Source organism: Lissotriton vulgaris, chromosome 2_2 (genome assembly GCF_964263255.1).
Source record: "Lissotriton vulgaris chromosome 2_2, aLisVul1.2, whole genome shotgun sequence".
NCBI lineage: Eukaryota > Metazoa > Chordata > Amphibia > Caudata > Salamandridae > Lissotriton > Lissotriton vulgaris.
In genome coordinates this window covers 217477087-217490523 of record NC_141688.1, presented here as the reverse complement: position 1 = coordinate 217490523, position 13437 = coordinate 217477087, and the positions used below count along the sequence as shown (strand labels likewise).

The following is a 13437-nucleotide window of genomic DNA, read 5'->3' as shown; positions in this document are numbered from 1 at the left end:
CAGATCCCAGTACACTACAAATACTCCACCGGAGTAAAGGTTGTGCAGGGAGTACAGCTTATCGGACGGAGACTTTTCCCTGGGGCCCCCTACTCCCTGAGCCTTAAACTACATCACGGGGCTGCAGACTACTGCATACTGGTACCCTGATGCGCATGTGCAGGCCAGGTAGGACAATGCTGAAATGACAGTCCCACTAGAGCAAAATAAATGTTGCGGGGGACGTGATATACAACCCAAACAAACACATATTTAATTTGTTGCTATCTTGCATCATAGGGTTTAGAGTTTCCTTCTGTTATAATAGCAACGCCAATAGCCCAGTTTCAGACATTTGTAAAAATTTGTAATATCACTGTACTAAGTCAGAGTGACATGGCCACGCATGCTTAAGTCAGTACCACAGAAGGTAGCATTGCACATGTCGTAGAGAAGGCTGCAGCATCTGCTTCAGCCAGCTCGCAGAGAGTTTGGGAGAGATACAAGTATGCTTTGTTGTCTCGAGGTCACATGTTGGGATGTTTCCCACACTCTATAAATGAGGATACATCCGCTCTGGTGTAGTCGAAGATAAGATGGCTGCCCCTAGAGCTCCACTAATGGAAATCAGGCATTGCGTCATATTTGACATCCTTCTCCGTGTAACTGTAAGATGCACAGAACTTGTTTTGGGAGCGAGGACGTCTCTTTCGAACACTGTTCTTGTACGCCAGTTTATATGTTTTAGTTGGTGCTCATATTTGGTTGTTTAGTGTTTGTTTAATGTGTGTGTTATGTTTCTGTTGTATTTATGCTGTGTGTTGTTGGGTTTTCTTGTGGTCAGGACTGTGCTTTGTTGGTTTGAGTTCAAGTTTCAAGATTTATTCCTCCCAAATCACCACATACAATTACACAGGACAACTCACTAATTACAGCTTTTAAATAATGACAGCTGAGAGTGCTTTAAGGCATCTTCTTCCTTATTGAATGTCAAAGTGTGAGTGCGCGTTTCTGTGTTACATAGATGGGGAACTATAGCAGTTGCTTACTCATTTTTAACAAAACATATATATTACTAAATAGAAATAAGATGATTAAATTCCCAAAATATGATTCATTTGGGACCAGATGTATCAACATTACTGCAATTTGCGATTTCCAAATTGCAATTCTTAGCAATCCCAATTTGGAAATCGCAATTTGCGTACAATATTATTTTTGAAACAGCGATTGGTAGTGCACTTCAAATCATCCTAACTCATGAAAATTAATGAGGTTGGTCGCAATTTGCGATTCACTAGGAATCACAGCCATCAAAGGGTCGGTGGCATGCTGAGGTCAGCAGGTCGCCATGCCTGTGACTGCTTTTCAATAGAGCAATCTTTTTTACATTTTTTGTAATGCTGTCCGTTTTCCATAAAGAACGCAAAACATTAATGCATACCACTGTGATTTTCTATTTGGAAGGGAAGCCCTAAACAGACCCCATCCAAAAAAAAAATTGGAATTGAGTCGCAAATTGCGATTTGCTAACTTGTTAACAAAGTGCAATTTGCCTCTTGCGCACAGAGAAATGCTTTTTTGCAGTCCCAGATGTTCCAATTCGGAGAATCAGGCCACTTTTTCATCTCAAAAATACTTTGTAGATCTGGCCGAAGGTGATTTATATTTGATTGATTGAATTCTGGAATCCAGATGAAGGGTATTTGCATTGTCTGATTCAGTGGGATGCTGCCCTCATCTGGCCCAGCTTGACTGAGAGTTGTATAGTGTGCACATCTTACATTCAGATATAACGATTACATGCTCTAGGGCTGAAATGAGAATGCAAATCTCAGGCACACAGTCAGTATTGTCTTCACTGTTATGATGAGTTTGTACTTAATACTGATATCAGAGAGTTTATTAAGCAAGTAGAATGTCAGTGTAATAGTAGCCCTAATAAGATTTGTATTTGTTATATGTGAATTTCTAAAATTCCTTTATGCCGGAAACATAATTTACCTCTCTGTCTCTACAAAGACCAGCCGTTACAACGAGGTTGGTACCCTGCAAGCGATGTTACCACTCGTTACTTTAGAACACAAGTTATTACATGACTTGCTGTAAGAGGTACATTGTTGGGCTGGCGCAACATTTTTAACCCAATACCTTCCCTACTGGTGCTTAAACTGTAGTTGGAATAGTAATTTACATTATTTCAAAGTCCAGCGCCCCCTACAGACTGAAGCAAGTCGTTGCAACAACTTGTGTGCTTAAGTAATGCATGGTAACGTCACCTGCGGGCAGCTGACTGCGTGGTAAAAGTGTGATGGGTGTACACCTGCAGGGTTTCGTCATAGAACCCCGTCATGCAAGAGTCCTGGACAATTTCCATTTGGTACAGATGACAAAAATAATGTTTAACAGCAGCATCACATTTCTGATGATGGATAAGGTGAAGGCAGGTTGTAAAGAATTAGGGCCGATAGTAAACAGCAGAGTGCCCTGATTTTATTAGATCTATCAGCGGCATTCAACACGGTCAGCCATAACATACTGCTGAACCATCTTACGAACCTGGGTATAAAGGGGCAAGTACATCACTGGCTAAGATCTTTTCTGTCGATCGCACTCGGAGAGTTCAGTTGGGTGAGCAGCTGTCGGATCTGGTCTCCCTGATAATGCAGGGCTCTGCATTATCTCTGCTCCTTTTTAACATCTATTTGCAACCCTTGGTGGAGGCCTTTACCCTTATGGATTGTCAGGTCTTTAATTATGCCGATGACACTTAACTTCTTGTCCGGCTTAATAACTCCTGGCAGGCTCAGGAGTCAGTAAAAAATCTGCTCAGGTTCACTGTAAATTGGATGGCAGCCAATTCTTTGAAAATAAACCCAGATAACACAGAGGTGCCTATTATTCCAACAAATAATGGCCCTTGGTGTGACCTCTTTTGGCCTTCAGAATTGGGAGCGGTTCCAGTGCCAGTCCCAGCGGTAAAAAGCTTAGGGCTGAAAATTGATTCGGAATTGTACATGTTTTGTCAGGTCTCCTCTGTTGTGGGAATCTGTATGGGTGTATCTACATCTGCGCTGCAGTCAGTTGTTTTCGCCACTGTCATCTCTCGGCTGGACTATGGGAATGCCCTTTACCTCGGCCTTCCCCAGATGCTCCTCAGGAGACTGCAAGTTGTACAAAATGATGCGGCTAGGCTCATTTTTGGACTCCCTAGGAGGACACAAGCGACCACTCTGTTACATAAATTGCATTGGTTGCCCATTAAACAGCAAGTGCAGTTTAAGGGTCTCTGCATCGCCCACAAATCAATTTACGGTGAGGCACCTAAATATATAAAAGATCGCTTGATGAAGTATGTTCCCGGACGGGTTCTACGATCATCTGAGGCTTGTAGGCTAGTTTCACCTACGTATAGCCTTAAATCTAAAGGGGTAGGGGTAGAGCATTCTCGGTCCTCCTCCCACAGGTCTGGAATGATCTACCAGACTTGCGAAAGGACCCAGTTTTGTTCATCTTTAGGAACACTTAAAGACCTACCTTTTCAGAGAGGCACTTACAACTGCGTAATCTCTGCATCCGCTGTTGCCAGTTATTTCTGCTTTAGTGACTTGCTCACTTTCTCTAGAAGCGCTTAGAGACCGGTTGGTGATTTGCGCTATATAAAAATAATATAACATAACATAACAAAGAGAAGGCAAAACAAGAGTGGGGCCAAGAAAATGAGAAATGTAGAAGGAGAGAATGTATAGGGAGAGACCGATAACGAAACAGACAGACAGACTGAGAAGGAATAAGTGATCAACATAGGAGGAGAGAACAAAAGGCAAGAGAGCCCCTGGTATGGGGAAATGAGAAAGTGAGTGGGAGAAAGATGAGTCCGAAATAAAGAAAAAAGAAAGAAAAAGGCGACAAAGTTAGAGAAAGGGATATAGAAAAATTTCGCGACAATCAGAAAAACCAAAGATTGAGATAGAAAGATAAAAAACAGAGGTGAAGAAGACAGTAAGTGAGAGAAAGGATGGTAAGTTATGAGAAGGGGAAGATAGAAGAAAATAAAGAGAGAGAGATAGATAGATAGATAGATAGATAGATAGATAGATAGATAGATAGATAGATAGATAGATAGATAGATAGATACAAACGCTGACTGTCTTTAATAGTTGAAGAAAGTATCCAGAGACATAAAACCATCTTTGAACCCAGAAGAAATTTAAGTGCTACAGACAGCTAGACAAGAAATACATAATGGTAGGACGCTATCCTATAGCGAAGAACCTCGAACACATTAAACGAATGCCCCAGTACAGTAGCAGTAACTGCACACTGCACACTAAAGGGATGGTGTAGATGAGACTAGCAGAAAAGGCAGTAGAATGCTTGTCGGCTTGTGGCACCTGCAAAAACCCAAATAGACAGGTGCAACACCTGTGAATCCACAGAGATTTGGCAAGACTTGGTAAACTTATAAATCGCCCCTCTGTATTGAATTCAGTTGAACAGAGCTGAAATGAAATGTAATGGAGTGAACTGAATTGCATCCAGCCCAAGTGAATTGAATTGTACCAAATTCGGTTGAATTGAGCTGCATTGAATTGAATTTAAACGAATTTACAGAAGGAAAACGAGTTAGAGAAAAAGTGAGAGACGAAAGAGCGGAGAAAGAGAGGAAGTGAATGCAAGAAGAAAGTGAAGCAACAGTTAGGTAGAGAGAGGCTGCACAAGGGATAAAGAGAGTGAGGAGAAAAGGAACGAAATAAAAGAAAAGGCGAAATTATGGACAGAGAGGCCATAGGAGCGAGAGTGTAGAAACTTACTAGAGAGGGGCAGGACCTTAAGGTGGGCATGAATACAAGTGGACCGCGTCAAGGCACTGTATTTAAAGAGAGGACGCCGTTCCCTTGGGCCCATAAGATGAGACATGTCCTCTTGATGTCACTAGAGTGCAGGCGCCACCTTGTGCCCATATTTGTGGTCCGTGTACACAGGCGCAAACTCTCCCATACACTGCCACGAAGCATCATGGATGTAAAGCACCGGAAACCACCGGCTCAAATTAAGCACTACCTGGCTGTCATCCCTATGTTTAGATGGCTTCTTTTAACTGTCTGTCAGTACCAGGTATATCCTGGTGGCAAAGTATATTTTAAAATAAATAAATTACCCTACACCATGGCAGAAAACTCCCGTGGTTTAGAGGTCATTCTTTATATTTATTTTTTTAAACAAACTCCTACTTTAGTCTTCGAGAAAACCCAAAACAGACATAGCAGAACTGACTACCTATCCAAGAGTGCATTTAGTCGGGGGGTGTTGCACAAACACCCATACACCCCCCTTTCCCACCTCCCCTTGAAGCTACATCGATATAATGCATTTACTTTATTTATATCAAGTTTCCAGGTTTGAAATTTCAATAACGATTTAATAGCGCATAGCTAGGTAGAGCAAGATTTGCATTCCTTTAATGTAGATATAATTATATTGTAGGTCTGCACTGACAATGTAGATAGTTACATATTCATAAACATTTGCGTTTGTCAATATATGTAGACGCGGGTTTTGTCTGCTGTGCCTTCAAAGTCAAATGAAGGGACTACATGCTTTACAATGTGTACATGTAGACATTCCTATCTAGTGTGTTCAGTAAGACTTGCTTCTTAAATTTCAGTCAACATAGGCTACTTTCTGATAAGTTGAGGCATATGATAGTTATTATGTTACTGACTGTGACATCTCTTCCAGTTTCATCAGGTCATGTGTTGTCATTGTATAGTGCCTGGCTTAATTCGACCCCCTCCCCACCTCCCTCCACTCGTCACTTGTGCCGTGTAGTAGACAATGCGCCAGTTCTTAGAGGCCATAAAGTAGGGGGCAAACGACCAACAAAACGAGGCCATTTTGAATAATAATCTTGACAGGAAAGCAGAGGGGAGGACAGAATTATATATATGTTTTAAGGTGATAGCAGTGAAATGGCTGCCAAGTGCATGTATAGAGAAATTAAAAAGTGGTCCTTATTTGTGGGCTATTGAATGCTGCGACGTAGCGTATATTGTGGTTTAGAAACAACGTTTCTTAAGACCAATCAGTGTTTCTAAAAAATTATTTAGGGCTGGATTGCTACTTGTACATGCCCAGGATCACACAGTTCTTGAGATCGCCTGGAGGTTAATGAATCAGTGTTTGGCTTACTTACTGTCTGTCTGGATGAGTTTTGAACATTTTTTTACGGGTGAGGCTTGAGTGGCGTCAGTAGCTCATGCCAGCCCGCTATCTAAGAGGCATATCAGGCGACTGGCACAGAGACGGGTCCCACATGAGCACATGCCAACTGGTTGTTCCTCTCTTACAGATCCTGTGCGACGAATGGGCGAGCTATGGAGCCTTCTACAAGTACCAACCCATCGACTTGGTTAGGTAAGCTGCTTCGAGAACACGGCCTCTGGAAGATGAGGGCGTCGTGATTTCATTAGTCTCTGTGGCAATCCTGGCTTCATGAGCACCAGCCTTAACCTACTCATTGCACTTGGAAATGTCCTGAGGCCGCTATTTCAAATTGTAGGTTTAGGTTGGAATAAATAATATGGCGTTGATGCTGTAAACACCGTAAACCTCAGATGGCACGCTTCTTGTTTTCGATAAGGTAGCTCAGGTTGAGGGTGAGCTGATACCAGTTGTAGCTTTGAGCTCACCAGGGTACTTTCCAGCTTCTGGGGTCTGGCATCGCTCATGCACCAGCAGCAGGGAGTAGACAAGGAGTTGGAAATGCTTGGACTCCTCCAAGAGCACACGAGGGTTGTTCCTGTGGTCAAGGAATGTTGGCTCCAGCGATCCCTTCGTCCTTGCTCTCTGTCGCGTTTTCACCTGTGAAGAAGAGCGGTCCAGGTTTAGTTCCTGCATGTGCTGGTGGAGTCACTAGACTGACACGGAGGCACGTGTTGGTAAATGGCAGGCAGTCCCTTTGGGGGTGTGGTTGTACTGATTTGCATACATTTGAGGCCATTCTTTTATGACCTAAAGGAATTCAAAGGATTGAATGTTCCATCAAGGGTGTAGATCTAATAGGTGCAGTGGTTCTGTAAAACTGGTGCAGGCGTGTCTAATATATTTTTGGGTTCTCAGTTGTACATAAAGTAGAGAAGCCCTTGGAATGGTCAATACCATGATGGCGGGAGTGTGGGAGTAGCTGGGCAAAGCTGTGGCAAAGGAGGGCATGCCATCTGGGAAGTAGTAGTTCAGGCGGCCTTCTAGGGAGGGGTGACAGGGCCCTCTGGCTACAGCTGTTGTCTAGATGTCCTTCCAGTGTATGTTTTCCATGATTAGAGTTGAGTGGGTTAAAAAGATGTAGCGATGAATCAAAGCCACACTGATAAATAAATAACATATAGGCCTTACGACAGATTTATTTACAGGGGATGTACAATTAGAATGCAAAACTTTAAATGTTTCCAAATTGGCTTCCACCCTGTGCCAATCAATCAAAATCCAGGAGCTGGGTGGATATATAGGCAATGGCAGAGGGATTGTCACCGCAGTGCCAAAATGCACAGAAATATGATAGGCGCCAAGGATGTGTTTAGGCTCTGCACTTGATTTCTTGCCACTCAAAATATAGTTGGGTATTTCATTTTACTTGATAGGTGTTCATTAAATTGTTCCCTATGGAGGCTGCCTTTATCCTTTTATCAGAAGTGAGAGGTGTAATGTCCCTGTGTTCCAGCGTTCTGCTGTTGATCTACGCCAGAATTTAAGAGAACATTATTTTGGCAGGTGTTCATCAAGGGATGATTTGAAGAAGGCAAAGTCAGAGCTGTACCAGTCACCAGCTGCACACCAAGGGCATTTTGTATGAGCGTCTGAAACTTGTTGAATTCAACCTAACTTGTAAATTATTTTGATCAATTCAAGCATTGTGGATTCAGTAGCGTTATTTTTAGTTAAAAGGAGGCGTGCAAATTTCAGCATACTGTAGGCAGTGCAGTAGAAAACCTGCAAAATATGCTTGATTTTTGCAAAACAATTTTCATGCAAAATTACCTTTGAGAATAAAATGAGACTTTTTGAAATCACCATCAGTAACCTACTATCACACCTGGGCCTACTGCATGTACATTTGTGCAATGGATACACACTAGCAATAATACAGATATACATTGTATTAGATAGTATAGTATCCAAGAGCTATTTTGCATAGAACTGAAGATAAGAAATGCCATCTCTCAATCTTTTATTTGAAATGTTGAGCTGCAGAAATCTTCACTGAGTGGCAATTCAGCAGGCGTGCAATCATTGTAAATCGCAACAATATTGATAAATAGAAGCTTGCCACTACATCTGGTGTTATCTTAGTCCTCTTTCCATAATGGGTGCCTTGGTGCCATCAATATATTGTGAATAAATTGCAACTGAAACAGTGAGCATCCATTAATGTTGTACCAAAATGTTTTCAGGAAATACTTTGGCGAGAAGATTGGGTTGTACTTTGCTTGGCTCGGCGTCTACACCCAGATGCTCATTCCGGCTTCCGTCGTGGGAATTATTGTATTTCTATATGGGTGTGCGACTGTGGATGATGATATACCAAGGTATGGAGATTAATTTAATATATGCATGAATATACCTTAATTTTGTGTTTTGTCACATTGTTGCTGTTGTCTGAGAATAGAGGGTACAAGATTGCAGCAATCAACAACAAATCCCTTCTTACAAAATAAAAACGAAGCAAATCTCTAAATAAGAGATATAAAAAACAGTACTATTTTAAAGTGTTGTACAGGAATCTGCCTCCATAATCCATATATTATACGCTGCATGGCAGTCACTCCTCCCAACATATAGGTCTTTACCAGTAGTCATTGGTATGGTCACTATGGCTGGAAACTCCATAAAATATAGTCCTGCTCCTGTGAACAGAGTTACATGCATGCACTTTCTCTTGTTGGCTAGTCCTCTTCTGGGCTGTTCAACATTCTTGTTGTTACACAAGAGCATTGCCATTGCGGCTCAATCATTTAACTTTATCCAATTCAAGTACGTTTTCTTGGTTGGTGACCTTAGAAATATCTTCTACTATCCTTCAATGCCATCAAGGGATTTAGGTCCCCAAAACGAGACAACAGGCTGCATTGTATTTGAGAAGCTACCACATAGGCTACTTCTTCTATTGCACTAGGATACTCACCATGTCAAGTGACTCTTTTGGGTTTACTTAGGACGATTTGGTACTATAAGCTCCTAGACTGTAGTGAAGGGTGAGGATAGCAGGTACCATCTGACCATGTCGAGTAAGGCTTCCAACTGACCAGTATAGTTTTGCATCTTATACTTGGTGTATGTTTCTTCTCCACAGCATGGAAATGTGCGACCAGCGATACAACGTCACCATGTGTCCCCTGTGCGACAAAACCTGCACATACTGGAAAATGAGCTCAGCCTGTGCTACGTCTCGAGCAAGTCACCTCTTTGATAACCCAGCTACAGTCTTCTTCTCTGTCTTCATGGCTGTGTGGGGTAAGAAGATATTGATTTCATTGTTATACGTGTGTCCCTAGCTTTCTTCTCTCCGCAAAAAGTAAAGGGGTAATCCACAGTGAATATGACTTGAAGAGAAAGGTTGATTTATTCAGCAAATTAGTATTGAGCCATATAAAGCATGTGTTCTGCATGAGATAGGTAACTGGTAAATTACTTTTGAGCACACGCAAGCTTCCAATCGAGGCTGGATCAGCCTGTCTCGTTAGCGGAATAAGAATAAGCATAATAATAATATTTATTATAGTGCCTCGTTTTGCCTGTTTTAAATTCCCCTGCATTGTGTTCTCTGAAGTAGGTGCTGTTGTTTATTATGTAGCTATTTTTCTATATATTTATGTTTTCTTTGTTTTTAATGCGGATTCTTGAATTAGTGTGAGCCACGCATGGGGCATTAGGTCAAGAATATAAAAATATGTAGGTTCCCATTGGTGGTGGTAAAGCCCCACGTCTATTTATCTTATCACACTTTAAAGTACAATTGCCCTACAGCCGCCACTACAAGTACACCGGTCATAGAGTAACTTCAAGTAGAGTTGCTGCGGGACATCTCCAAGTACATTGGTGATAGTGCACCTCCAAGTACATTTGTCATTGAACACATTCAGGTGCATTGGTCATAGAACACCTAGTAGAATATTTGTCATATAACACCTCTAAGTACATTGGTGGTAGAACCAAACCAAACTCTGCGATAGGGCTAGTCAAACCCAGTGAGGGGCCATTTTAGCAGCAGTAGTGTTGCTGACCCTTGGCGTGTTCAATACACCTTTCTTCCCCCCAGCTTCTGGTGCACAGCGGAAGCAGTACTGGATGATCTCTCCTACTGGGACACAAAAACGAACAGGACAATTATCACCCCTGCTGCTCCACGCTGCAAGGTTTGGCATTTGTGTCCATCTGTCGAAATGAGTTCACTAGAAGGAAAACTTCCCAACTCGTTTGTGATTTCTACAGTTCAGTTCTTGCAAGGGACTATATTTTCTGGGGGGAAGTGTGAAATGGACAGCCTTGGGGAGAGAAGAACCAGGGTCTGGTTAGTCTGTAATAGCCAAAGGACGAGCTGAGCCATCAATAGATGCAAAACAAGCAGCAAAAGTACCCCTCCCCCCCCAAAAAATAATATATATATATATATATATATATATATATATATATATATATATATATTCACTAAAAAAACATCGTTTTCAGGCGCGTTATAGTTACAAAATAGCAATTAAAAAATCTTCGAAATTCACAAAAAAACATCAGTTTCAGGGGCGTCATAGTTAGTTGCACATTTCACTTGTACAAAACCATAGAAATTACCCTGTTACAGTTAGTTCAGCTAACTATAACTCACGCGCCCGCAATGCACTGCTAATGTCATCACATATTACATCACTCATGACATGGTCAGTGACAACACTCATGACCTCACTGATGACATCTCAAATGACATCACTCATTTTAAGTGAATGTCTGACATAATATCGACAGACAGAATATCGAAATACAAAAATATCGGCACAAAAATATCAACATCAAAAATATCGGAGTCATATCTTCATAAAGGTAAGTACAAAAATATCGAAAAAATAATATCGTAGTACAAAAATATCGAAGTTAAAAATATCGTTTTTTTAAATGTATTAATAATAAGGTAAAAATAATTTTAAAATACCTATAATTTTACAAATATTAAATAAAAATATTAAAACAAAATTAAAACTAATACATATACATTTAAAATAAATAAAACACTTAATAATGTAATGTAATTGTATTTTTTTAAATTTCATTTAATTGATTTAATGTAAAAAAAAATTATTTTTACCCTGTACGCCTGTACCCCAAAAACCCAAAACTGACCCTGAACCCTAAAAATATCCCTGTACCCCAAAAACCCAAAACTGACCCTGAACCCTAAAAATATCCCTGTACCCCAAAAACCCCAAACTGACCCTGAACCCTAAAAATACCCCTTTACCCAAAAACTGAAAACTGATCCTGAACCCTAAAAATACCCCTTTACCCAATAACTGAAAACTGACCCTGAACCCTAAAAATACCCCTTTACCCGAAAACTGACCCTGAACCCTAAAAATACCCCTTTACCCAAAAACTGAAAACTGACCCTGAACCCTAAAAATACCCCTTTACCCAAGAACTGAAAACTGACCCTGAACCCTAAAAATACCCCTTTACCCAAAAACTGAAAACTGACCCTGAACCCTAAAAATACCCCTTTACCCAAAAACTGAAAACTGACACTGAACCCTAAAAATACCCCTTTACCCAAGAACTGAAAACTGACCCTGAACCCTAAAAATACCCCTTTACCCAAAAACTGAAAACTGACCCTGAACCCTAAAAAGACTCCTTTACCCAAAATTAATTAATTAATATTATTTAATTACCAACTAATTATTAATTAACAATAACAATAAAGTAAATATATTAGCACATTAGCTGTAATTAATTTAATTTAATAATTAATATTATTTTTTCCCCAATTAATTAATTAAGAATAACAAAAAATTATATATAAAAAAAATTACTCTAATTAATGTAATTAACTTATTAATATTAATTAATTACCAACTAATTAATATTTAAAAATATGTACAAAATTATATTTACCTAATTACTATAAATTAATTACCAATTAATTATTAATTAAAATATTTACAAACATATATTAATTAATTAATTATTATTAAATTACTTCCCACCCTATTCCCCTATAAACCCATAACCCGCTACAGAACATATTTATCAATTAATCAATTAATTAAAATTAATTAAAAATTAATTCTCAATTAATTAATAATTCCTACTAATTAATAATTAATTTAACATAATTAAATTACTTCCCACCCTATTCCCCTATAAACCCACAACCCGCTACAGTAGTAAAATACAATATTTAATTAAATTACATTAAATATAAATAATAAAACATAATAAATACAATATATTGTACACTAAATTTATTTAAAAATTGATATTAGTAACATCGAAATTATTTATTTCGATATTATTGACATCGATATTTAAAACTTCGATATTACTGATATCATACTAATATCGATATTAAGACTGTCGATATTACTTACCTTCGATATTTTGTCCCATCGATATTTAAACTTCGATATAATTGTATATCGAAATTTAAAACTCGATATTTTGTCTGTGTACCATTTTAAGTTGGGGGATAAAGTCCCCTTGAATCCCGAGGGTCCCTGCGGGCCAACTAACCCACCAGGTATGTCCAGTAAGTGCCACAGAGTTGTATTGCAGAGAGGTGTAAAATCGGGCATGGCCTCAGACTACCTCTCTGTAACGCAGCTTTGTGGTGCTTACTGGAGGTACAAGGTGGGCTAATTAGACCCAGGGACTCTCCGGATTAAAGGGGACTTAATTCCCCAACTTACAACGTACCATGAACCCCCTGCAAAATTTTTCAAAAAGTCCCAGGGATAGCAGAGCAGAGAGGATGAGGTTAGAGGCCCCCGGGGCTAGGGGTGGGGGCACCAATTTACAAGCCCTGGGGGTGGCAGTCCCCGGGGCAGGGGGAGCTGTGAGCCCCCACACATATTTTTAAAAAGCCCCGCGGGTGGCCCCCCATTACAATATAAAGATTACACTGGGACCATTGTGTCCTCTATGGGGTCGCAATTGGAAACAACATCGAAATATATAGACTATTATCTGAGACCATTTGTAATGTCCTTACCTGCATATCTCAGAGATACCATGCATTTCCTGAATTTGATCAATGATTTAGCCTGGGAACCTGACTACCTACTGATTACCGTGGATGTGACCAGTTTATATACATCCATTAAGCATGAAACTGGCATCCTTGCAATAAGGCATTTCCTGAGAGCAAGATCAATCAACACTCTAACACATACTGAAATGTTGGTTGATATGGCACAC

At 40.0% G+C, this 13437-nt stretch overlaps 1 protein-coding gene across 3 annotated transcripts in view; it reads left to right on the top strand.

Annotated features, from left to right (window-relative positions):
- The window catches only part of LOC147729263 (anoctamin-1-like), a 921928-nt gene that overhangs the window by 715587 nt on the left and 192904 nt on the right, over positions 1 to 13437 (top strand). For all 3 annotated transcript variants that reach the window (XM_086959573.1, XM_086959572.1, XM_086959574.1), the window contains 3 exons: positions 6332 to 6396; positions 8430 to 8564; positions 9329 to 9489. In XM_086959573.1, the coding sequence (XP_086815699.1) occupies positions 6332 to 6396; positions 8430 to 8564; positions 9329 to 9489 (361 nt within the window). The remainder of the gene's footprint in view (positions 1 to 6331; positions 6397 to 8429; positions 8565 to 9328; positions 9490 to 13437) is intronic.